Below are 26764 nucleotides of genomic sequence, written 5' to 3' on the forward strand. Positions count from 1 at the left end.
ACGAGGGCGGGACCGCCGCGTGCTAGAGAAAGGGGGCTATGGAAATCAATACTAGTTGCCAGACAACGCCACCCCGGGAATTTCACCCAGGGAATTCTTTCCAGGGGACTAACTCCCCAAGAATAGATGACACTCAGGTTCGTCCATGCAGACATATACATATATATAGGCTACACCACAGGGAGAAAGCACCAACCAGCCACGGGAGCGCCGAACGGCCAGCCAGAGGCCAAGCCAGCTGCAGTGGAATGGCGCGCACCCGGGGCGAAGCAATCAAGCCCATGGCGAGCCAAGCCGTTAATCCCTCTGACGGCATGGCGTATCCAGCGTGAAGCGGAAACGGTTAATCTCTGTCACGAACAACGATCTCCGGTATGAGGCAAAGCGGTTAGTCGCTGTTACAGCTAACGATCTCCGGTATGAGGCAAAGCAGCAGTGATTTCCCTCGCTGATCGGCCGACACTGCGTAGCAGCTGGGTTATACTTCCTCCTACAATCATAATCATACAGCATAAACAACTCAGAAATGGCTGGAGGAGGGATCAAAGCGCTAGCCTACATACCAATCAGGCAGTCCTGGACGACACAGCATGGAGGAGAGGAATAGACGCCACACAGAAACGACCTGCAAACAAATGCACAGGTTGCCACAAGTACAACGCCAAGTAGGAGGACACAGGAGAACAACACACCTACCCACAGCGAGCAACCCGCAGCGAGCATAGCGCACCCCCAACGGCCTCTACCACCACGGCGGGACGGAACTGGGGGAATGCCAGGAAGTGCTACGACCCATCCTCCGACAAGCCAAAAAGGAAGACAGGTGCTCTCTATCCGCTTTTAAGCAATCTCCTCCCACAATGATTGGCCAAAATCCCAACCCAGCTGAAACTGATCGGACCACCGATTGCGTCCTGCCACAATCCACCCCCACTGATTAAATCGTCGTCCCGACGATGGGGTGACCGAAACCAAACAACCTTAACTCCAAGGTCTAAATAGCACGGCTACTGAATTAGCCACCGGACAAGGGGGGGCCGACTCCTCCTTGCTCAGTCCCCACCACAGACCGTGGAAGTCGATGGACATTGGGGTGGTAACCGGCAGTCGACCTCGTGGTCCGCCAGAGGGCAGCTCCTTCAGTAATTGCAACAGAAGGGGCAGTACCTGTCGTTGCAGGTTCCACAGATGAAGACTGCAAAAGGGAGGCTGGTTCAGATGGTGAACCCATGTGTGGAAAGGTGGGGTGAGCCACTGCTTCTGTTTGAACAGGAGCAGGCGAAGGGCTCTGCGGCCCTAAAACCAACCAATCACCATTACCCAGCAACTCATCCTCCAACGGAGACAGCTCAGGGGGAGGTGGAGGGGAAACAGCAGCACCACCTGCAGAATCAACCCCTAACACTACCTTCAGCAAAGATCGGTGGACCTGTCTGATTCTGACTGGATCCTCCCTAGGGGCAATGGTGTAAACTGACCCCCCTTCCTTCGGTGCCCTCATGACCCGATACATGACTGAGGCCCACTGATCCTGAATCTTATGCCGCCCCCGTACACCCAGATTTCACAGCCATGCCAACTGGCCCACCTTCAAAGGAACATCTCTGACATGTTGGTCATGATTTTTCTTACGGCGCCCTGCAGCAGCCTTCAGCCGGTCACGAGCTCCCTCGAAGGCCACCTGCAAGCGAATCTGATGTTCCTGAACCCACTCATGAACATGGCCGCCAACAGGATCCTGAACTCGGCCCAACAGGAAATCAACCGGGAGTCTCGGCTCCTGACCAAACATCAAAAGAAAGGGAGACTCACCAGTTGCCTGATGCGGAGTGGTATTATAGGCATACAGGACATGAAGCAGACAAGAATTCCAATCACGCTTCTGGGACGAAGGCAAGGTACACAACAGATCGTGAAGTGTGCAGTTGAAACGTTCACATTGCCCATTCCCTGAAGGATGATAGGGCGTGGTGCGAGACCTCTTTATGCCATATAAATCACATAGCTGTTGAATAAGGGAGCTCTCAAAACTCTGTCCCTGGTCCGAGTGTATCCGGGCTGGAACACCGAATCTCGAAAACCACTCCGTAACCAAAACTTGAGCTACGGTGGCCGCTCGCTGATCACGGGTGGGAACAGCCCACGTGTATTTACTGAAGACATCAGTCATTACAAGAATGTCTTCCACCCCATTCTGGCTGGGCTCTAGGACAGTAAAATCAATGGCAAGGATCTCATTAGGACGAGAAGCCAACAGATGTCCCATAGAACTACGAGCAGCTGGTTGACTCACCTTGGCCACCTGGCACCTTTAACACGCCAGACACCACTGTGCCACCTCAGCAGACATCCCCAGCCAGTAACACCGCTGGCGCAAGAGCTCCAAAGTCCTCTCGACCCCCTGATGACTATGCCCCTGATGGACCTCAGTCAGCACATCTGATTTTAGAGCCGCAGGCAGCAACAACTGAAACACAGTTTCGGCCCCGTCTGGCCTAGAAACCTGACGATACAAAACAACATCTTTTTCAACCAACCGATCCCACTGCCGAAGCAAAACCAAGGCTGCCGGCGACATCTGTTTCCGCTCCTCTCTATTATAGGCCGCTGGTTACGTGTCCAGAAACCCAGGATCTCCTGGATAACTGGATCAGCGTGCTGAAGTGTGGAGAGGTCAGACAGAGGATGATGGGGCAAGGCTGCAACCACTGCTTGGGTCACCTCTACTCTGTCCACCTGCGGCACGTGCTGCAAAAGCTGGGGGAGTAGTGTACCACAAGATGTAGACTGCATGCCCTGTGCCTCGAAAGGATGCTGACGAGACAGAGCATCAGCATTTTTATTGCTTCGGCCTGAACGGTACTTGATTTCAAAATCAAAAGAGGCAAGTTGGGCTGATGACAGGTGACTCAATGGGTTGTTATCAGTATATACTACACATTTGTGCCCCAACAGGTACTCTCGAAACTTTTCCGTCATTGCCCACTTGAGCGCCAGAAACTCCAACTTCATAGAACTGTAGTTCTGCATGTTCCGCTCAGTGGGCCTCAAACCACGGCTTGCATAGGCTACGGGCCTAACCTTACCATTCTGTTCTTGTGACAACACTGCTCCAAGACCGCTATAGCTGGCGTCCACCTCCAAAATGAATAAGAGGGTAAAATCAGCATACGCCAACACCGGTGCTGAGGTGAGTCGGGCTTTCCTCGAAGCCATGACGACACTCCTCGGTCCAACGACCATAAATGAGCAGAACAACTAGGAAACTTGAAATCATTGAAAAGTCAATGATGCAACACTGAATGCTGTGCCTCAATCTGTTTATTGTTTTATTCTTTCAGTGAGCCTCCCAAAGCCCAGGATCTCCATGAATCCTGTTGGTGCGGTTACTTGGGGTCAGGATCTCAGCATCACTTGTTCAATCTCAACGGAGCTCTTAGGTGGAACTTTCATTCTGACCTCAGGCTCATTCAGAAAGACCCAAACATCAAGCAGCAACTCTTTCACCTTCCACATCCTCAAAGTGAACTTTGACAATGAAGGATTGTACCAGTGTCAGTATGAGAAAAGCAGCTCAAGTCAGTCTTTCAGTTCCCCCCAAAGTGACTCCGTCAGACTTTCAGTTACTGGTAAGGAAAAAAAAAAATCTTTCTCAAATGGTTTAATGTCTTTTCAGTGAACATGTAACCATATGTAACCAAAATGCTGAATTTCATATGCTGGGAAGCAGCACAATTTACAGACATTACTGGCATGATATACATGAATTCTACTGTAGTAACTGTTTCTTTATATTCTTACAAATATTTGTTTTATTTTCAATCTTGTTCAATGAAAAGTATTTTTAAAATAATACTTCACTAAAAGCCTACAGTGTATAAAAACACTGAATGCCTCTTGTAGAGTTGACTTTTGACTCTGAAACATTAACTAAAAGTTAGTGGGCAGACATGTTTTCATCAATATAAAACATAAATGAGCAGAACAACTAGGAAACTTTAAATCATTGAAAAGTCAATGATGCAACACTGAATGCTGTGCCTCAATCTGTTTATTGTTTTATTCTTTCAGTGAGCCTCCCAAAGCCCAGGATCTCCATGAATCCTGTTGGTGCGGTTACTTGGGGTCAGGATCTCAGCATCACTTGTTCAATCTCAACGGAGCTCTTAGGTGGAACTTTCATTCTGACCTCAGGCTCATTCAGAAAGACCCAAACATCAAGCAGCAACTCTTTCACCTTCCACATCCTCAAAGTGAACTTTGACAATGAAGGATTGTACCAGTGTCAGTATGAGAAAAGCAGCTCAAGTCAGTCATTCAGCTCCCCCCAAAGTGACTCCGTCAGACTTTCAGTTACTGGTAAGAAAAAAAAAAAAACTTTCCCAAATGGTTAATGTCTTTTCAGTGAACATGTAACCATATGTAACAAAAATGCTGAATTTTATATGCTGGGAAGCAGCACAATTTACAGACATTACTGAAATGATATACACGAATTCTACTGTAGTAACTGTTTCTTTATATTCTTACAAATATTTGTTTTATTTTCAATCTTGTTCAATGAAAAGTATTTTTAAAATAATACTTCACTAAAAGCCTACAGTGTATAAAAACACTGAATGCCTCTTGTAGAGTTGACTTTTGACTCTGAAACATTAACTAAAAGTTTGTGGGCAGACATGTTTTCATCAATATAAAACATAAATGAGCAGAACAACTAGGAAACTTGAAATCATTGAAAAGTCAATGATGCAACACTGAATGCTGTGCCTCAATCTGTTTATTGTTTTATTCTTTCAGTGAGCCTCCCAAAGCCCAGGATCTCCATGAATCCTGTTGGTGAGGTTACTTGGGGTCAGGATCTCAGCATCACTTGTTCAATCTCAACTGAGCTCTTAGGTGGAACTTTCATTCTGACCTCAGGCTCATTCAGAAAGACCCAAACATCAAGTAGCAACTCTGTTATCTTCCGCATCCTCAAAGTGAACTTTGACAATGAAGGATTGTACCAGTGTCAGTATGAGAAAAGCATTTCAAGTCAATCTTTCAGTTCCCCCCAGAGTGACTCCGTCAGACTTTCAGTTACTGGTAAGGAAAAAAATCTTTCCCAAATGTTTTAATGTCTTTTCAGTGAACATGTAACCATTTAGGGTGGCACGGTGGTGCAGTGGTTAGCACTGTTGCCTGATAGCAAGAGGGTTCCAAGTTTGAATCCCGGTCTGGGCCCTTCTATGTGGAGTTCGCATGTTCTCCCTGTGCCTGCGTGGGTTTTCTCCCACAATACCAAAAACATGCACATTCGGTTAATTGGCTACTCTACATTGCCCCTAGGTGTGAGTGTGTGGTTGTCTGTCTTTGTGTGTCAGCCCTGTGATTGACTGGCGACCAGTCCAGGGTGTATCCGGACTCTCGCCCGTAGTCAGCTGGGATAGGCTCCTGCTCCCCCGCGACCCTGATGGATAAGCAGTATAGACAATGGAAGTCACATATGAAAGCAGGGTGCTGTATTACAGGAGCACATTAGCTTTGGATCTGGTTTTGGACTGAGGTATCTTCTTTGGTGGTAGGCGTATTACCTCTTGGTGCCACCCCTTGTGCTTCTGTGGTGTTACTACATTTGGATTGGAGATTAACTTATCTGAGATTTGTGTCTTTATTCCTCGTTGTTTGTTCGTGGTTATGCCTAGCCTCCTAGTGCCCCTAATGGTGCACCAGATGATGCCAGTGTTCTCCGTTGTTCTCCATGATTAACTCTGAAGTTTGAGTGCCACCTGCATTACAAGCACTGCCTACCCCTGCTTTAGAGGCACTTTGGAGACAAAAGTAACAGACACATCTTGTTCTGTCTTTCTGGCCAAGGAGATTTCTGCCTTGCTTGGGGAGGGTGCAATGAAGCCTCTGTCTCCAGAGGAAGTAAGACAAAGGTTTTACTCCACCTATTTCCTTGCCCTCAAACAGACTAGGGGATTTCCGCCCAGTTCTAGATTTGAGGCAGCTGAACAATCATCTCAAGGTACTTCTTTTCTGGATGCTCAAGTTCAGGGCTTGGTTTCAAGCCATAGGGCCAGGAGATTGACTCACAACAGTGGACCTTAGTGATACCTGTTTTATGCTCTCATCAGTCCAGATCACCAGGCACCTTTTAGAGGAAGACTTTCAAGAACTACGTCCTTTTCTTTGGTCTGTCCCTGTCACCAAAAACATTCTCAAAATGCAATAACAAACCCCTCATTCCTGGCTCTGGGTCACAAAGAAGTTGATTAGACTGCATCTGAATGCAGAAAAGACTCACATACTCCCAGCTAGGTCAGTCGAGTATTTATTAGTATTTATTGTTTACTTATTCTGGATTCAATCACTGTGAAAGTATGCTTGATCCAGAAGAGAGGAAGGGTGATCATAAAGTGCCTTTAGTCACATGATTACAGGTTCACTTTCATTCAGAGAACCATTTTTACACGCGTAAACATTTGATTTACTTAAGGCATGCAAACTATTAAGAAGAAGTCAAAAGTACGGATTGACTCAAAGGCAGCACATTTAAAGCTCTCATATTGTGCTGTTTGTTTCAGTGAGCCTCCCAAAGCCCAGCATCTCCATGAATTCTGGTGGTGAGATAACCTGGCATCAGGATGTCAGCATCACATGTTCGATCTCAACACAGGTTTTAGGTGGAACATTCATTCTGACCTCAGGCTCATTCAGAAAGACCCAAACATCAAGTACCAACTCTGCTACCTTCCATATACCTCAAGTGGACTTTGATAGTGAGGGACACTACCAGTGTCAGTATGAGAAAAACAGCTCAAGTCGATCTTTCAGTTCCCCCAAAAGTGACTCCGTCAGACTCTCTATCACAGGTAAGAAAAATGACATATCAATAAAGTAAATCAGAAAAGAAAAATCTTTTGAGATCTTTTTGAGGTCTCTTTTATATTGACTTGGATTTATGTTGACCATATAAAAACATAAAAAACATGTGAAAATAAGTCCTTTTCTTCCAACAGCAGCTTTTCATGAAAAAATGGTGACATTTAAAATTTTGTATATATTTCCAAGACTCATCAGAGCGAAGATGGCTAAGATAACAAAAGATCATAATTTAAATTGCAACCTTGGAATGCTTCTTTAGGTGCATAATTAATCTGGATCTTATCTTAACTGATTTTTGAGTCCAGTAGGGTTATGTTTTTCGTAATTCTGTCTCTTTTGTACTCAGTGACACTGCAGCAGCCCAGCATCTCCCTGACATCTCCTAATGGAGGGTTGGTCTGGGGTCCTGAAGGTGCAGAGGTCACCAGGGGTTACAGCTTCATCTTCACCTGCTCCATTTCATCCCATTATCCTGAAGGCCGTTTCTTTCTCATCTTCTCTGGATCTGACATCACCAACACCAAGCCAGCTGTCAACCACTCAGCTTCCTTTAATTTCCATGTAGCTGAGTATGAACATCAGGGAAACTACAGCTGTGTGTATGAAGTCACACTCTCTACAAGAAAATTCAATTCTACCGAGACAGCACCAATTACTGTGGTCATTGAATGTGAGTAGACTGTCGGCTTTTTGCTTTTTATGAATAACATCAGAATGATACAAAGTTCAGTCATTCTGAAAGTGTAATCATAAATCACATGTTTTTCAGGCATGGTCTCTTAATATTTATCCTCCTGTCATTCAGATAAGCCTTGACACATATTAGAGGATGAGACACAGAAAGAAACAGGAACACACAAGAGAGTGTGGGTGACACTTCATAGAAACAGAAACTTAATTTTATAATGGTTACTTCCTGCATTATAAGTATACAAATAGGAGCCTTGAAATGATAATATGCTGTGCAGGTTGTAGTTTTGTGCTGGGTCATGGCATTTTCTCACAGCTCAAATCCATGCCTTGAGGGTTGAGAACTTCTGCATGACAAGATATTCTTTGTTTTGAATATGTCACGGTGTAAAAGTCATATAGTTTCAATAAATAGCTGGAACAAAATGAAGTAGAATATAGAGTACTTGATAAAGTCTAACCTCTAAAAGCAAATTGAAATAAAAAAAAAAAAAACGGAAACAAACAAAAACTGGATGGTAAAGGGTTTTATCCAACAACTTTCCTGAATTTTATTTTATTTTATTTTTAATCTTAAAGTTTCACCATTTGTCTATGTATGCTTTGTTTTGATTAAAGCACTTTGGAAACCTGGTTTTTGAAAAGTGCTATATAAAGTTAGTATAGTATAGGTATTATTATTATTATTATTATTATTATTATTATTATTAGAAGGACTGCCTATTTAGTTTCCTGATGTATAGCACTGGGGGTCCACCAAGATCCTAAATTCTCCCATAATCCATTTAGAGTCTATGTGGAAGAGCTTCCTGGAATTAGAATGTAAACATATGCAGATGATGCTATTTTGTACAGTCATCAAGAATGCCTTGAGAACAAATACTTTAACAAACTCAATACTTTGTAAAATATATCTAATGATTGACTTCTTCCCCTTTATATTATATTATTATTTAACATCATATTAATCATTTTTAATGTGCATTCAGATGTGAAGTGAGTTTTAAAGATGTCATATAGTTGAGTATACAGAAACTGGATGCAAAAACATTACTTGGCACTAAGAAAAGGAAAACAAGAACTATGCATTCTATGAAAAGCTGCCAGGTTCAGCAAGATGAGAACTGATGACTGGGCATAATATAATAAGGAAGCAGTTAGTCATTTTGAAGTATCTTTACTGAAGACCGTTCTGTTTCAGTGAGTTCGAATCATGTAAATTATTTTGACAGAGGAAGTCTGAGACTGTGGTGAAAACTCATACTTGCACTCTAAAATATCAGTATGTTACATTTAGAGAGAATCTGACATGTTTAGAAAGATAAACTGATCTTTTTTCCCCCCCAGCGCCTCTGTTGCTGCTGGTCTCCTCAGTAGCTTCTGGGATCCTGTTGCTGGTCCTCCTGGTATTGATGGCTTTCTGTCTGGTCCTCAGGAGAAGACAACGAGCAAAGCAGCCTGGAGCCCTCGTCCAAATACAATGTCTGTGTTCACTACAGTTTCTCCATTTTAAATGCACACCTTCATCAAAGTGCTTTCATATGTATTTACATGTTGTTCCATTGATTTTGTTTCAGTAGCCGTCAAAGTCAGGAACGAGTATGAAGAAGAAGAGGACGAGAATGAGGACGAGGAGGGAGTCTATGTGAATGTTGATCTAGTAGACACCAAGAGGAGGTTCAAAGAGGAAGCAGGACCAGTGGAACAAGAGGAATATGACGATTATGAGGACCCAGACAGTGATGGAGAGCATGATTATGAGGAGGGCACCCCTGATACAAATATCATGAAAGCTAATCAGATCTATGTAGCGTCAAACAATGAAGACAAAGAAGAAGAAGGAACCAGTGAGGATGAAGACTATGAAAATGTAACCCAGCCAACTGATGAATATGAGGATATCTATCAAAACTTTTGAGATGTCCGCTGGTCAGTAGTTCCACATTGTTACCATAGACACAGAATGTGTGAATATGGATATCTATATCTAACATATATATACGAATATGATGCATTAACTCCTTGAATATTCACTGTATGCATGATATTCATGGAAAAGTAATACTACTGTCCTGCATGGCTGTGGTTGTCAGTGTATTTCAATTAAGACCTTGTCACCGTGGTTGATCACAACATTCTTTTTCAGTAAAATATTGCTTGTAGCAGTTCTGTCCTCCGAAGTAGCCCTCCCTACCAAAGCAAAGCTTACTCTCCCTACCCCTGTGTAGGGAGAGTTAGGTAATTTTCTATTGCTATTGTTTGTAAATATATTAACATACAGGAATATCTTTGTTGTTTTTCTTAACCCATTTTGTAATGTGAATTTGTATGAATGAATTGTACATTCATTCTGAGATGTTGTTTCAAAAGCAAAATGTTTTAGTGTTTTTATGGTGAAAATAAACCTTACATTTACAGAATTTATTTGAAGTATTCTTGTCCATCTATTTGCACATGCATACATATCCCAGCTATAACCCCTGGGGTTTTTTTTTTTAGCTGGATGGTGTCATACAGCCTTAAATAATGACCAGTCCGGGTGCTGTAATAATAGCCCAGTAATTTAGAACTATGGAACTGACAGCCATCTTGAATCCCCCTTTTTATTTCTGTCCCTGGAATCCCCTGGTTCACTGACACACTTCGTCATTTTTGCAGCAGCACCCCTGATGACCCAAAGCTTACTATACGTCTTTACTTCAGTCTCATTCCACTCTAAACGTGTGAATCCAAATGATCACAAACACATAATGTAACCCATTACAACAAATTCACAAAGCCTGAAATTGACCACAGTTTAATGCTATGCATCTAAAATGGCATTCAGTAGTACAGTAGTATTTAATGCTTGGAGGTTGTCATAAATTACATTAAATTCATCAATGCCAACACACATAAACATCTGAATAATAATCTGAAAAACAGATCGATGTTTACTTTGCACACGGTGAAAAGCAGAAATGAAAATTGCCACAACACACTTGGTTTCAGTCACATGTAAGCCAATTCTGTCTGAGCCAGTGACCGGAAGGCAGTTTTGCAGTACATCACTGAGAAGGCCACAAATAGATATGACACAGACGTCTTGTAATTTTTCACACACACACACACCCATGCAAACAGATTCTGGGAAATGTTACTGCTCTGAGCTCATCCCTCGAAGAAGCAGCGAAGCCTTGTAACCTGAGACAAGATGAGCTGTGTTCACAGTGCAGGTCTACATAATCACTTCTGAACAGCTGCTGAGGTCTGATTCTTTGTTTTCAGTGTATCAAGTGTTAGCTATCTTGTCTTATTATTCAATCTGACAACAGATTGAGCTCTACTTATCAAATATTTCGACAAACATGCTTATTCAGTCTCTTGCTGAGAGTTAGATGAGAAGATTTATATCACGCTTTTCTCTGTATGTTAGCCAACAGCCAGCCAGCTAGTTTATTTAAGACAAACAAAACAAACAAATTGTAGCAAATTCCACCTACCAGCACATCAAAGTTGATACAGTTATTAATATGTTATATATGTTTAATCCATACAAACACATACATATAGAGATGATTTTACACAGGGTTTGATCTGCATGGATCTGGTCACTTTCTCCCTGTTTCCAGTCATTTTGCTAAGTTAAGCTATGTGGCTACTCACTGGCTAACTATAAATTTAACTTTCAGACAGGAGACAGATATCGATGTTTTCATTGCACTCTTGACATGATAGCTAATGCATTCAAACCTGATTTTTCTTTTCCATTTTTTGGGGGTTAGCCTTGTGTTAGGTCCTCTATGCCAGGAAAACACAAGACAAAAAGAAAAAAGAAAAGCTAAGCAAGTCCACATTTTGGCTCAATAGCTTGTCATTTTGTTATTTATTTCATTAATGTCAGGACAGAACAAGAAGAAGCAACCAAGCCAAGGGCAGTCTTTTCACACACCATCAGTTGTTTTCACCATCATCCTAAATGAAGTAAAGGGGTAATGACCTCATCTTTCTGCTCTTTGCACACTAGCTGCATCACATATTAAGAAGTAAAAATGAGACACATGACTGCAGTGTGCACACAGCCATATGCACTCAAACCCAAACAGGATATGACCGTGAGCTGTCTTTAGCCTTTGATGAGTTGCAGGGCATTCCTGACCTCGCTGTTACACACTAACAAACAGCAGTGAGCTCATGAGGTGTAAATAGCTCGGTGGGAGGGACAGAACGGGACAGCTGTGGTATAAATATGAGAGAAGTCTCATGTCCCAAACTACCTGATGGGACAGTAACACGAAGAGTTAAGAGAAGTTTCCCCCTAATCAAAGTCAAGTATTTTGTCAAGAGCTGTCCTCCAACGTTGACATGATGTCCCAGCGTGCAGCCTTGAGCAGCCTGTTCAGTGATGATCCTTTCTTCAGCCAGGAGAGGCTGCTGTGGCCGCTACGTCGCGAGTCCCTTCCCTCACTGCAACAAGACTTCTTCAACCAAAGAGCCAAGCTGGTCGACAGTCTCCTGAGGGAGCTCCACGATGGGCCCCACCTGCTCAAACTTCACCAGTTCCCTCTTGTTTCTTCCACTTTGTCGAGGTAGGCACAGTAACCGGGTTTCTCAGTCATGGACACACCTGCTTGGTTATCTGTTAGGGCATTTTCAAACAGAGTTGGTTTGTTCTAGTCTGAATCAGTTGACAAGCTGGCAAAGTTGATACAGTTGTCTGAGCTCTTTTAATGTTATATAGTTAGTTACGTCTGTGGTGAGAGTGAGAAGGTAACTTTATTTCATTCTTCTGCAGCCCAATATGCAAAACCCATCTGGCTATAAGAGTCTTTTAGCTCTTACTTGCAGAGTTTGCCTTGTAGTTGGTCCAGATCCTGATTTTCTTTCAGGCTGAGTGATGGTAAAGAACAGCAGAGAGAAACTCCCAGCATAGAGTTGCACAAGGAAGCTCAGCAGGCCACAGAAAACAACGGCGACCTCCTAGTGACCCTTGATGCTCGAGGTTACGCTCCCAGTGACATCACTGTCAAACTGGATGGGAGGAGTCTGGCAGTGGTGGCCATGAAGCAGGCTGGAGCAGAAGAAAGCCAGTCCTGCTCCTCCTCCTCTTCCTGCGCCTCCTTCTGCTCCTCAGCCTCTTCTCAGATGGGATTTGCACAGAGGATCGAACTGCCTGCTCACCTTGACCTGTCCGGCCTCTCCTGTTCACTGATGGATGACGGACAGCTACGTATCCACGCCCCCGTGGCAAAGCAGCCAATCAGTGAAGAATATCAGGTGCCCATTCGGTTCAGGACATCACTTGAATTTCCCATTTCAAAGGACAAGACAGACGAGGAACACACAGACTAATGCACTCATGACACACAGGCCACACAACATGAAAACACATTTTTGACTTTTCATGACCACCCACATACACACACATTTTCACTCCAAGACTGTCCATAAAGAGCAAAGTATACAAAATTATTACAAAATAAAGAAAATATTTATTTTATAATTATTTGAAATTTGTAAAAATTGTTTAATAAAGTGTTTGATTTTCACTTTTAGCAAAGTGGTGTGTGCATGGCGCAAGGTGGATTAAATAAAGAGATAACCACCTTTGTTATGGGCTGTTGTGACCACATGATGGTGCCAGCAACCAGCTTACACCAGTAAATGGACAAGCACGACACCAAAGGAAGTGTGGAGTGGGAGGTGGAAGAAAGAGATGAGTTCTAAACGCTGTTTAACTCCCCTCAGATGACAAAATTAGTAACTTTAAAAAGGTTTCAGTGACATTTAGTTTCCTGGAGACAAGTGATTTGTTGGCACACAGGAAACGGTGACAAACAAAAGCAGCAGTTTAATGTTTTATGAGTCCCACCCAGAGGGTACAGACAAGAGGAGAGACATGTCTCTTTGTCGGCAGATATTTGTCAGAACATGCTGATATCAGGGCTGCACGGTGGTGCAGTGGTTAGCACTGTTGCCTCACAGTAAGAGGGTTCCAGGTTCAAATCCCGGTCTGGGCCCTTCTATGTGGAGTTTGCATGTTCTCCCTGTGCCTGTGTGGGTTTTCTCTGTGTACTCTGGCTTCCTCCCACAATACCAAGACATGCACATTAGGTTAATTGGCTGCTCTACATTGCCCCATTGCCCAGTGAGTGTGTGCATGAGTGGTTGTTTGTCTTTGTGTGTCGGCCCCGTGATTGACTGGTGACTCGCCCGTAGTCAGCTGGGATAGGCTCAAGCCCCCTTGTGACCCTGATGGAATAGGCGGTATAGAAAATGGATGGATGGATGCTGTTATCAGAAATAGGACCTCATTTCTTGAATGGAAAGTAGAAATCTGTCTGAAAACCAAATTATCCACTGTAACAGAAACACTGATTTTTGAAAGACATGATACATGACTTACTGATTGACTCATCAAAACATTTCTAATGTTGAAAATATAGAACCCGAATCATTGGACCAGTTGGCCGCGTGTCACTTACAGCCACAGCCATTGATCAGGCGCTGAAATAAATCTTAGCTGGATTCACGGCGGATGACGTGTACCAGGTAAAAGTGACACGTTAGCATTCATGTCAACCTAATTCTAAATGTATTTTAAGTTGATTCTCTGTAAAGTTGGTTATATAGAAATGCAGCAGTATTCATTTTATTGCAAAGTTTGACAATAGCTGGTCTGTTTGAGTCAAGAACAACATGCTGATCAATTGGTATTAACATTAGTCACAACATTGTGGTGTATCATCATGGGTGATGGAAATTAGCAGAGGGTAATTATGATGACTGGCTGCTGTCATTGTCACAAGCTGTGTGGAGTCATCAGTCCTCAACAATCAGCACTGAGTCCAGTTCAAGATTTGAAAGCATTTACAGATGAAAAGCCAACTATCATGGCCATACCATGGTCTGCATAGCCCGTCTACCGGAGCAGCAGGGTGACTGGACTCAGGGGAGGAGACTCGTGTTTGTACTGGACTGCATTTACTGTTATGAATGAGGTGGGCAAAACACTGTAATACAGTCCACCACAACAGCACTTCAGTACAATCCATGTCTGAAGTAATCTAACCTGATCTGTCTTAATCACATTACAAACTGTGGTTTTTATATGCTTTTCAATTTTCAGTTGGTAGATGTAAAACTGAAGAGCAAATTGAGGTAAAACTGCATACATGAGGTTATTTGGAGCAGTTTGCATGTGCACTTGTGTTAACTATACACACACAAACTGTGTGCTTTGTGTTCTGCAAAACCCCCAAACCCCAAAGAACAAGAGACCTGATGTGCGTTCAGACTTTGTCCTCTGTAGTGAAAGCCTATTTATCATATAATTATGTTTTTCATGAACATGTGGCTTTGAGGATTCCTCTTATTTGGGCTTTGTTTGGGCAGCACAAGAGTGTGTTGCTAACTCTGTAATATTAACTGGAATTGTTTGTTAGCAGCGTCACACTGCAGCAAGAGGGTTTTGGGTTCGAGTCCCGGTCTGGGCCCTTCTGTGCACAGTTTTCATGTTCTCCCTGCACCTGCGTGGGTTTTCTAAAGGTACTCTGGCTTCCCCCCACAGTCCCTGAAACGTGCACATTAATTTGCTACTCTATATTGCCCCTAGGTGTGAGTGTGTTTGTGTGTGTGTGTAGTTATCTGTCTTGTGTGTCAGCCCTGCGACTGACTGGTGACCAGAACCAGGTATCCTCCCTCGATCAGGTCCAGGGTCAGTTTCAGGTACAGGTACGATCCTTTGCTCAGACTCTTCAGGTGTTGTAATGTCAGACGACTGTATGAAAAGCACCTTGAATAAAATCACAGAATCCTTTGGGTTTGAACATTGTTGGAAACATTTGGGATGATGTAAGTACACAACTCACCACTATTTATAATAAAGGCCTGACTGTTTTAAGACATTATATCTATAAGGTTTGGTGGATAAGAAAGGCCATTTTATTTTATTTTTTTTTAAGTTTATATGTGTATACTTTATTACAAATACACTAATATATGCATAATGTACCAGAATACTCAGCAGCTGAATACAAAAGTTCCTATTTTTATTTTTAAGTCTGTTTTTGCTTGTGTGTGTGTGTGTGTGTGTGTGTGGAGTGTGTCTACCTCCTGACTGGTCCTGACTGTGGTAATGACCTTCAACCAGGAAGGAAATTTTTGGATGTTTCGGGACAGGAAGGAAGTCAGTGTGTCACTGTAGTCCGGCCGGTGGAACTCTGCCTCATTCAGCCCATCGATCAGTATAATAAGCCCCGCCCCATCTACCTGCAACTGCCTCTCTGGAAAAACAAAAACAAAAACAAGAGAACAGGACGAGACAGATGAAGTAGTGACCGAGGCTTCACAGACCACAAGCGTACAGTAGTACTGGTATGTACCTCTGCAGAGAGCGTCCAGTGGTTCGAGTATTCCTCTCTGGAGGGCAGAGCTGGGATCCTGGATGCACGAGCGCAGACTAAGCATGCTCTGTAGCTGTGGTGACCGGTGCAGCAGCTCCCGATACGCCAACAGCTGAGGGGCGTCGCTTAACATCGCCGCCATATTGTGGACAAACTCCGGAACCAGACAGGTGTGACAGTTATCAGCTTGGCAGAAATGATATGAGACTACCTGCAAAGACAGGCGGGGGAAAATATTCATCATTTTGTCTGAGTTGAGTTGAATTTATTTGTTAACATTTTCACAGATGAGGTTTAAAGGAACAGTTTGTCACGGTAGAAAATAGTTTGGTTGACATGTACGTTTTTTTGTACAGCAAAGTGTAAAAAGGACGAGATGAAATGTTTTCCTCCGAAAGGTAGTGCACCAAGTATAAAGAGGCATAAAATCGAAATACTCTAAGTACAATGCTTGAGTTGATGTACTTTGTTTCGTTCAGTAACTACTTTCTTGTAATCTACTGTGTGACACTGTGGATCCACTTTAAGTGGTGTGGAAATTCTACCTGTCCTGCAAGCCTCCTCAGCGCCTCCTCTTGCCTCCTCCTCATCTCTGGAGTCCCAGGACAGCTTCCTCCTCCTCCTTCATCTCCCCCTCCTCCTCTTCCCAGGGAATCATGGGAGAAAGAAACAGCTTCTACATCTGTAGTGTGTGTGTGTGTGTGTGTGTGTGTGTGGGGGGGGGGGGGGGGGGGGGGCGACAATATTACAATGTTTAAACATTTGAAAGCTCAGTACAGATGTTAAGACACACATTTCTTTGTGGCTGCTGTCATCGTTATTACATTTCTGCTGCTTTTGTGTATTATTTTTTTCCATTGCATGAATTGATGGGTTTTTCTGGTGGTTGGCTCAGCTATGAGTCTGGCTCATTTTACTGGGTTCTGCGTGATGACTCAGCTGTCTCTCACAGAATGAATAAGGTTGTCTTATTCCATCCACAGTGCCATCTAACTGAAAACAAAAACCACTACAGGGGGGTTACCGCATACAATTAGATAGCAGAACTTGCGGAGATGGTTTCCACTACAGTCCAAGGGGAAATGCTTCATGGGTTTGCAGCCCACTGAACATGTACAGTTGTGTTTCTCCTGCTGGCCACACCCACAAGCTCCTGTTCAGCCCATAGACTTCATTTGTATGATATTGTTCGAAGAGGGCAGAGTCTTGACTTCCCCTACAGCCGCTGTAACGCTGATTTGGAAGCTAACAAAGTGCTGATAAATGTTGGAAATACTGAGTCGTCTTGAACAGAAACCTACCGAAAGCTTGATCCAATCAATCCAGTTACAGTCCTCCAACACCACAGAGAATGTCAGTGCTGGCTGTGCCTTGTATCCTGTATGCATGTGTGTGTGTTCTGAAAAACGTCATACATGTCCTTCCTTCTGCCTTCTTTCCTTCCTTTCGCAAAGAGCTCGCGGTTTTTCGTTTTTATGAGACTCAGAGAGAGGAAAAGAGGAAAGGGAGGATGATATGTGAACATGTTGCCCAGACGCTGTCTGTTTTTCAGACATGAATCTCATTATCCCCTCATTTTTACATTTCTGTGGGTGTTGAACTTTTCCTTTAAGTTAATGATGAATAGACAAAATTAGATTAAGTTGTCTGTCCTTGTTTTTCTAAGTGCAATTATGTATAAATGATTATTCATAAGCAGATAAAAGTGGCGTAAAGGTGCATGCCGCCTCTTTACAGATCTAACAGACAGTCATTTCTTGTTACAGCAAATATTGTCCTTTAAAGTCACAATGGAAGGGAGTTTGAAGCATCTTTAGCATTTGTAATGTTTTGTATTCCCAAGTCAAGCATGTGGACAATGTTTGGCCTATGAATAGGATCTAAATGAAAGCTTTAAAATTTAGTTGGATCACTAACTAAGTTATGGAATTATAGATGACTACTGGGTATAAAACAAAGTAAGCAAAATTAAACAAATGAAAACTTCCAACTGCTAAAATTATTTTTTTTGTGCACTTAAACAGAAATGACAGACATGTTCACTTTGCAGCCACTTCAAATTCTCCATTTTCAACAACTTTATACATTGAAATTGTTGTAATTTTGTACAGTGTTGTTTCTGTGATTTAATTTTCTACGCCCTGTAAGGTGACCATGGGCATTTTGAAAGACGCCTACAAATAAAATGTAGTCTTATCATTATTACGAGTGAACCGTCAACACGGGGAGCTAAACTGCTTTATGTTATCCTGAACTGCAGTAGTGGACGTATGCAAAAGTTAACTCCACTGAGGCATTTGGAATCTTGCTGGTAATGAAGGTGAAATGAAGCTGATGGTGAAGAAAGCTACATATGTCTCCGTTTGTTCCAGGCTCTGTTTTAATCCCCAAGTGGATACATAATTATCATGGAGGAAAGGCTTTGTTTGCTCACTATCACTGAACTCACTACAGAGGAGAAGGAGTGATGTATTTCCTTCCTAGCAGCAAATCAGATCAGAATTCCTTTATTTATCCCTGAAGGGAAATTCTTATTCTTACAGACATTGCACATGCAGTATTCCCGACCAAGAAAGGTGAAAAGTGAAGAGTATAAAAATAGGATAAACAAAAACTAAAATCTCAAAGTACAAGTATTTACAATGTGTTTAGATTTTTAAGAAAATTTAAAAATACAGGTATGCACATGTGTAAAAAAACCAATATATGCATTGTATATATAACGTGAGTGAGTGTGTCGGTCACAGTGCTGAGTTTAGCAGTTTGGTGGCGACAGGCAGGAATGATTTCCTGTGTCGCTCTGTGGTGCATTCATGGCAGTAAGAGTCTTTTGCTGAACGAGCTCCTGTAGCTGATCAACACATTGTGGAGAGGGTGAGAGGGAAAGTCCAGTATAGTTCTTATTTTGGACAACATCCTCCTCTCAGACACCACTGTCAGAGAGTCCAGTTCCTCTCCCACAACATGGCTGGCCTTCTTGATGATTCTGTTGAGTCTGTTAGTGTCCCTCACCCTCAGGCAGCTGCCCCAGCAGGCAACGGCATAAGTGATGGCACTGGACACCACCGACTCATAGAACATCCTCAGCATCGTCCTGCAGATGTTGAAGGACCTCAGCCGCCTCAAAAAGTAGAGGCGGCTCTGGCCCTTTCTGTAGACCATGTCCACGTTCTTGCACCAGTCCAGTTTGTGGTCTAAGTACACCCCCAGGTATTTGTACTCCTCCACCACCTCCACAGTGGCCCTTTTGATGTTGATAGGGGTCACTGGAGCCTTAGTCCTCCTCAGGTCCACCACCAGTTCCTTGGTCTTTGTCAAAGAGTGTGTGGGAGCACACCGCAGCCACTTGATTCACACTCACACCCACACGCGTCATCCATTTGCCATCTTACCAGCCACTGAATTAGGGCGGGGCATGAGGTAGAGCGGGATGGAATGGGTGGAGTCTGGTGAGTGGGAGGGGCCTGGGCCTCGGTCTGGATGCAGTTTGTTGAGACTGTCAGTAGAGGCGGCCATGTTGTTCTCGGCTCTGTACAGGAAGTCGTCATTCGCTCTTCCCGCCGCTGCCATACAGGAAGAGGAAGTGGAGGCCACCACTGCGCGGCCCACCTGCTGCCAGAGGTTCAGGCTGCTGCCATGGTAGCCATCACCGTGGTACTTGGTGCTGTCATCCCTCTCTGCTGCTGACTCAGCAGAATAGCTGGTCAACGTGGCTGAAAGAGAGAGTGAGGGGACAACAGAAAATGATAATAAGTTAGCAGCTATTATTCATAAGGGTTTCTTTTGAAAGAATCAAAAGATTTTGTAGACTCTTACTGTCGAAAGCTTCGGCGTTCTTTACTCACATACAATTTTGAGTCCCTTATACTTGAGTATAATCATCTTATATTGCTTCACACACTGCATCCGGAAAGTATTCACACTGCTTTGCTTTTTCCACATTTTATGTTACAGTCTCATTCCAAAATGGATTAAATTAAATTTCTCCCTCAAAATTCTGCAGAAAATACCTCATAATGACAAAGTGAAACAAGTTTGCTTGAATCTTTTGCAAATTTATTAAAAATAAAAAACAAAAAATGTAACATGTACATAAGTACTCACACCCTTTGCCATGACACTCAAAATTGAGCTCAGGTGCATCCTGCTTCCATTGATCATCCTTCAGAGGTTTCTACAACCTGAGTTGAGTCCACCTGTTAATTCAGTTGATTGGGCATGATTTGGAAAGGCACACACCTGTCTATATAAGCCCTCACAGCTGACAGTGCATATCAGAGCACAAACCAAGTCATGAAGTCAAAGGAATTGTCTGTAGACCTCCGAGACAGGATGATGTTGAGGCACAGATCTGGAGAAGGGTACAGAAAGATTTCTGCCACATTAAAGATCCCAAAGAGCACAGTGGCTCCATAATCTGTAAGTGGAAGAAGTTTTGAACCACCAGGACTCTTCCTAGAGCTGGCTGCTCGACTAAACTGTGATCGGGGTAGAAGGGCCTTAGTCAGAGAGGTGACCAACAACCCAGAGGTCACTCTGACAGAGCTCCAGCATTGCTCTGTGGAGAGGAGAGAACCTTCAAGAAGGACAACCATTTCTGCAGCACTCCACTGGTGAGGCCTGTATGGTAGAGTGGCCAGATGGAAGCCACTCCTCAGTAAAATGCATATGAAAGCCCTCCTGGAGTTTGCCAAAAGGCACCTGAAGGACTCTCAGATGACGAGAAACAAAATTCTCTGGTCTGATGGAACAAAGATTGAACTCTTTGACATGAATGACAGGCGTCATTCACCACCTGGTCAATACCATTCCTCCTGTGAAGCATGGTGGTGGTAGCATCATGCTGTGGGGATGTTTTGCAGCAGGAACTGGGAGACTAGTAAGGGTTGAGGGAAAGATGACTGCAGCAATATACAGAGACATCCTTGCTGACAACCTGCTCCAGAGTGCACTGGACCTCAGACCGGGGCGAAGGTTTATCTTCCAACAGGACAACGACCCCAAGCACACAGCCAACATCACAAAGGAGAGGCTTCAGGACAACTCTGTGAATGTCCTCCCAGTCAGAGCTCAGACTTGAACCTGGAGAGATCTGAAAATGGCTTGACACTGATGCTCCCCATCCAACCTGACGGAGCTTGAGAGGTTCTGCATTGAAGAGTGTGAGAAACTGCCCAAAAAGAAGAGTGCCAAGCTTATAGGATCGTACTCAAAAAGACTTGAGGCTGTAACTGCTGCCAAAGGGGCTATTGATCACAGGGTGTGAATACTTATTATCTTGTTATATTTTTTGTTTCTCATTTTGATTAAATTTGCAAACAATTCAAGCAAACTTCTTTCACTTTGTCATTATGGGGTATTTTGAGGGAGAAAATTAATTTAATTCATTTTGGAATGAGACTGTAACATAACAAAATGTGCAAGAAGCGAAGAGGTGTGAATACTTTCCGGATGCACTGTGTTTTCTTGTTATGAAAGGGTGATTGCTGGCTAGAGAAAAGCAAAAACAAATTTGTTAGCCAGGTGTATGAGGGTTTTGGTTTCCTGTCAAAAATGTACTGACATAGATTTAAAGAAAAAATTTAATTCTGTAAATAATGAAACAGATCAATAAACAGTGAATACATTTGTGGAGGCAATAAGTCAAAAGTGCAGTGCGTACATTTAAAAGCCAGTTTTGTTCCACCTGTATGCACAAAAATGGAAACATCTGCAAGAGATAAAGCTGTCACAGCCGTAAAAATTGCTGTTGATCAACAAAGTATTTTAAAGTTCTACGTGTTCTTCCACATGATACTGAATTTTAATGCTCTGTGGTTGCAGCTAAAAAAAAAAAAAAACACAACAGAAATGAAAGCGAAAGTACTCTCAGAGGGACAAGCAGCACGAAAGAAAGTTTTTCTGAGCACCCCAGTTTTTAGTTGAGTTTTCTGTCGTCTGTGCTGTCACTGATAAATGACAGAGAACAGCGTATGTCAGCCATGGGGGCTTTACAACAGGCAAGCCTTCGCTATTTGTTCATGGGTAAGATAAACATTTCAAAATTGACACTTTCATTTTTTTGTCTGGAATAGCAGTTTGATTGTATAGGACAGACAAAAAGTCTGTAAGACTCTTTTCTGAGCTGATTCATCTTACTTTCTATTTAAATAATCAGGACAAACTCATACAGAAACAAGACGAACTTTTGTTTTTGCACTTATTACTGTAGTGAATATAATGAGCCATATCATTTTTATTTCTTCTACAGTCTCTTTCCTCTGGACCTCAGCACCACCCACAGTGGGTCAGTCTGTTCTCCTGCATGATGTGTAAAATCCTTTCAGTTTTCAGTGTACGTTCTGTGAAAAATATTGAAATATTGTATGTTATGTCTTACATCCCTGATAGGTGTGCAGATCAGATTAGTTGGCTCTGGGTCTGCTCAGTGCTCTGGAAGGGTTGAAATCTATCACGACGGTGCCTGGGGAACAGTCTGTGATGACAGCTGGGACTTAAATGATGCTATGGTGGTGTGCAGACAGATGGGCTGTGGGTCAGCACTGAGTGCCCCTCAGTCTGCCCACTTTGGTGAAGGAAGTGGACAAATCTGGCTTGATGATGTGGGCTGTTCAGGCAGTGAAACGTCTGTAAGTGCGTGTAGCCACAGAGGATTTGGGACACACAACTGTGGACACAGTGAGGACGCTGGTGTGGTCTGTTCAGGTGAGAAAACTTTTGAATCCCTTATATGATACACAGCATGTTGTAATCATAAAACAATAATCACAATAACAGCCTGACTAATGGGCCAATGGACAAAATGTTGAATTTTATATGCTGGGAAGCAGCACAATTTAGAGACATTATCTGTACACTGACACAATATACATGGATTCTACTGGAGTAACTGTTTCTTTATATTCTTACAAATACGGGTTTTATTTTCAATCTTGTTCATTGAGAAGTATTGTCAAGTCAAGTCAAGTCAACTTTATTTGTATAGCCCATTTTTACAAGCAGTTTGTCTCAAAGGGCTTAACATAACATCAGCAACATCCTCTGCCCTTCGACCCTCACATCGACTAAGGAAAAACTCCCAGAAAAACCTTTAACAGGAAAAAATGGAAGAAACCTCAGGGGGAGCAACAGAGGAGGGATCCCTCACCCAGGACGGGCAGACGTGCAATGGATGTTGTACAGGCAGGAAAGCAATTTGCAACATGGGAAATGACATTACTTAAAAGATAAGCAAAACAAAATCTCAACTGTTTAGTTTCACTTTTTGCTACCACCTCAATATGATTTTAACATTTCACAAGTTATAAGAAAATTATAGTAATGAAAATTATAATGAACTGCTGTAACATTCATGTATTCTTTTTTTATGTGATGTTGAGAATCACTATCCTATCAGTTCGATTTCGGCCCGTGGGGAGAACCACCCCGCCCATAGTCGGTACATAGAGGAATGACAGGCAGATGTCAACAATACACATTGGGTTGGTCATAGAGCCGGCTACAGTTCAACTTGAAGATCTGGATGGAGAGATACCTGCAGAAAGATACAGAGAGAGAGAGAGGGAGTGAGAGACACAAGACTACGAGGAGCACTGGACACACAGTTAGTGACATAAAATAATGAACTGCATGTTAATCTGATGAGGGGAGAGGGTAGAAGAGGAAAAGGAGGAGGGGAAACTGCATGGTGGATCATGTTTGTGTCCCCCGGCAGCATAGGCCTATAGCAGCTTAGCTATGATAGAGATTTAAAGACTAACAGTTAGTCAGACCTATTCTACCTGTGGCTATATAGCATGAGGTGGGTGAAACTATGCCTACCAGCCCTACATACTTTATTTGGTGCTAACTATATGCTTTACTAAACAGAAAGGTTTTAAGTTTAGTCTTAAAAGTGGAGGTGGTGTCTGCCTGTCGAACCCAGATTGGCAACTGGTTCCACAGCAGGGGTGCCTGATAGCTAAAGGCTCGTCCTCCCGTTCTACTTTTATAAATTCTGGGAACTGTAAGTAAACCTGCACTCTGTGATCTGAGTGATCTATTGGGAATATATGGGACTATTAGATCCTGCAGGTATGATGGGGCTAGTCCATTTAGGGCCAAGTAGGAGAATTTTAAAGTTTATTCTGAATTTTACCGGAAGCCAGTGAAGAGAAGCTAAGATGGGGGAGATATGATCCCTTTTACTGATTCCTGTTAAAACTCTAGCTGCTGCATTTTGGATCAGCTGCAGGTTATTAATAGAATAATTTGGACATCCTGACAATAGTGAGTTGCAGTAGTCCAGCCTAGAAGTAACAAAAGCATGAAGTTTTTCAGCATCACTCTGAGAGAGGACACTCCTAATCTTAGCGATATTACGGAGGTGAAAGAAGGCGGTCTTAGAGGTCTGTTTAATGTGATGAATAAATGACATGTCCTGATCAAAGATAACGCTGAGGTTCCTTGCAGTCATACTGGAGGCCAAAGTAATGCCGTCCAGAGAGAGAATATTATCAGCTATTCTATTTCTAAGGTGTTTGGGGCCTAGAACAATGATCTCAGTTTTGTCTGAGTTTAATAATAAAAAATTGGAGGTCATCCAGTCCTTTATGTCCTTAAGACATGCCTGGAGTCTGGCTAACGGCTCTGTTTCTTCAGGCTTTAAGGATAAGTACAGCTGAGTGTCATCAGCATAACAATGAAAGTTTATGCCATGTTTCTGAATAATATTTCCTAGAGGGAGCATGTATAAGGTGAACAGGATCGGCCCAAGCACTGAACCTTGTGGAACACCGAGGCTAACCCTTATATATGAAGAGGAAACATTATTAACTTGAGCAAAGTGAAATCTATCTGTTAAATACGATTTGAACCAGCATAGCGCAGTCCCTGTGATCCTAGTCTCATGTTCTAATCTGTGTAATAAAATGCTGTGATCTACAGTGTCGAAAGCAGCACTGAGATCTAGCAAAACAAGTATGGAGACAAGCCCGCGGTCTGATGCCATGAGGAGGTCATTTGTGACTTTAACCAGTGCTGTTTCTGTGCTGTGATGGGCTCTAAAACCAGACTGAAACATCTCAAAGAGACTGTTCCTGTGTAGGTGATCAATCAACTGATTTGCAACCACTCTTTCGAGTATTTTAGATAAGAACGGGAGGTTGGATATCGGCCTATAGTTTGCTAAGATGTCTGGGTCAAGTGAAGGTTTTTTAAGTAAAGGTCTAATAACAGCGGTTTTAAACGCCTGTGGTACATAACCTGTTGTTAAGGATAAGTTTATCTGATCTAAGAGGGAAACGCCAATCAAGGGAAAGACGTCCTTGAGGAGCTTAGTTGGGATGGGGTCTAAGAGACATGTAGTTGGGTTAGATTTGTTAATGCTGGAGGTCAGCTCGGGGAGGTCTATGGGCAGGAACCTGTCCAGAGATGGAGTAGGATTAAAAGAGATTTCTAGAGATGGCACTATATCGGCTATTCTGGGAAGATCTTTATTGATTTTTTCTCTAATGTTATTGATTTTATTGGTGAAGAAACTCATGAAGTCTTCACTGCTAAGAGCTGCAGGAATACAAGGTTCAACAGAGCTGTGACTCTTGGTCAGCCTGGCTACAGTGTTAAAGAGAAAACATGGGTTGTTCTTGTTTTTCTCTATTAATGTTGAATAATAGGCAGTTCTGGCTTCACGAAGGGCCTTTTTGTATGTCAATAGACTATCTTTTCAGGCTCTCTGGGATTCAGCTGATTTGGAGGAGTACCACTTCCTCTCCATCCGTCTTGATGTTTGTTTAAGTGTTCGTAAATTTGAATTATACCAAGGAGCTAGCCTCCTATGATTTCTAACCTTCTTTCTCAGTGGGGCAACCATATCTAAAACTGTGTGCAACGTGGCTGCAGTGTTGTTGACAAAAGAATCAATTACTGCAGGAGTAACGTTTAAATCAGTACGGTCTGTTGTACTGGTACATGGAGCTGAGGGGAGCTGTGATGGGATTGCATCCCTAAATCTGTCTACACTATCTTCAGAGAGGCATCTGGTGTAATAGACCTTTTTGTTGTGTGCTGTAAAGTCTTCTAGAGTTAGTTCAAAAACTACAAGCGAATGGTCTGAAAGGAGAGGGTTTTGAGGGGCAACTGACAGGTTCTTAGTTTCTAGGCCATAGGTGAGAACCAGATCGAGTGTGTGATTGTGGCAGTGTGTTGGTTCATTCACTATCTGAAGGAAACCTATTGAATCTAAGAGTGAACTAAAGGCTGTCTTAAGACTGTCAGAGTCAACATCCATATGAATGTTGAAGTCACCTACTATAACGACTTTATCTGTACTGAGCACTAAACTAGATAAGAAGTCAGAAAACTCAGACAGGAACTCTGAGTAAGCAGCAGCAGGTGGGCGATACACAACAACTAATAAAACTGGCTTTTCTGACTTCCAGTTTTGGTGAGACAGGCTGAGAGTGAGACTCTCAAATGAGCTATAGATGGATTTAGGTTTGGGGTTAATCTGAAGACTGGAGTGGTAGATTGCTGCCACTCCTCCTCCTCGGCCTGTGCCTCGAGGAACATGATAGTTAATATAACCAGATGGAGTTGATTCATTTAAACTAACATATTCTTCATCCCGTAACCAAGTCTCAGTGAGGCAGAATATATCAGACTGATGATCAATAATTAGATCACTGACTAGGAGGGATTTAGAGTGGAGGGATCGTATATTTAATAATCCACATCTGACTGTCCTATTTTTTGGCTCTAAATATTTGCTAGTTTGTATTTTTATGAGGTTATTATGATTAACACTTCTTAAATTTTGTGCTGGTTGGACTGTGGGAGGA

At 42.8% G+C, this 26764-nt stretch overlaps 3 protein-coding genes across 10 annotated transcripts in view; 2 read left to right on the plus strand and 1 right to left on the minus strand.

The window, feature by feature from the left end:
• The window catches only part of LOC124073462, a 102043-nt gene that overhangs the window by 20169 nt on the left and 55110 nt on the right, over positions 1-26764 (plus strand). For all 7 annotated transcript variants that reach the window (XM_046415711.1, XM_046415709.1, XM_046415710.1 and 4 more), the window contains exons 9-13: positions 3342-3629; positions 4072-4359; positions 4801-5088; positions 6573-6860; positions 7220-7543. In XM_046415711.1, coding sequence (XP_046271667.1) covers positions 3342-3629; positions 4072-4359; positions 4801-5088; positions 6573-6860; positions 7220-7543 — 1476 coding nt within the window. The remainder of the gene's footprint in view (positions 1-3341; positions 3630-4071; positions 4360-4800; positions 5089-6572; positions 6861-7219; positions 7544-26764) is intronic.
• LOC124073481 lies at positions 11457-13238 on the plus strand. Its single transcript, XM_046415744.1, has 2 exons — positions 11457-12131; positions 12432-13238. Exons 1-2 carry the CDS (start codon positions 11908-11910, stop codon positions 12892-12894), a joined length of 687 nt encoding a protein of 228 aa, XP_046271700.1. The 5' UTR covers positions 11457-11907; the 3' UTR covers positions 12895-13238.
• On the minus strand, positions 15539-17439 carry LOC124073484 (protein TANC2-like). Of its 2 annotated transcripts, XM_046415749.1 has the most exons (4): positions 17249-17426; positions 16493-16629; positions 15927-16158; positions 15539-15827 (listed from the first exon to the last, which is right to left on the minus strand). In XM_046415749.1, the coding sequence occupies exons 2-4, from the start codon at positions 16535-16537 to the stop codon at positions 15565-15567; spliced, it is 540 nt and encodes a 179-aa protein (XP_046271705.1). In that variant the 5' UTR covers positions 16538-16629; positions 17249-17426; the 3' UTR covers positions 15539-15564. The 2 variants fall into 2 exon arrangements, with proteins under 2 accessions (XP_046271705.1, XP_046271704.1); XM_046415748.1 differs by lacking the exon at positions 16493-16629 and having other exon boundaries at positions 17249-17439.

This window comes from Scatophagus argus, chromosome 16 (assembly GCF_020382885.2).
Source record: "Scatophagus argus isolate fScaArg1 chromosome 16, fScaArg1.pri, whole genome shotgun sequence".
Taxonomy (NCBI): Eukaryota; Metazoa; Chordata; class Actinopteri; family Scatophagidae; genus Scatophagus; species Scatophagus argus.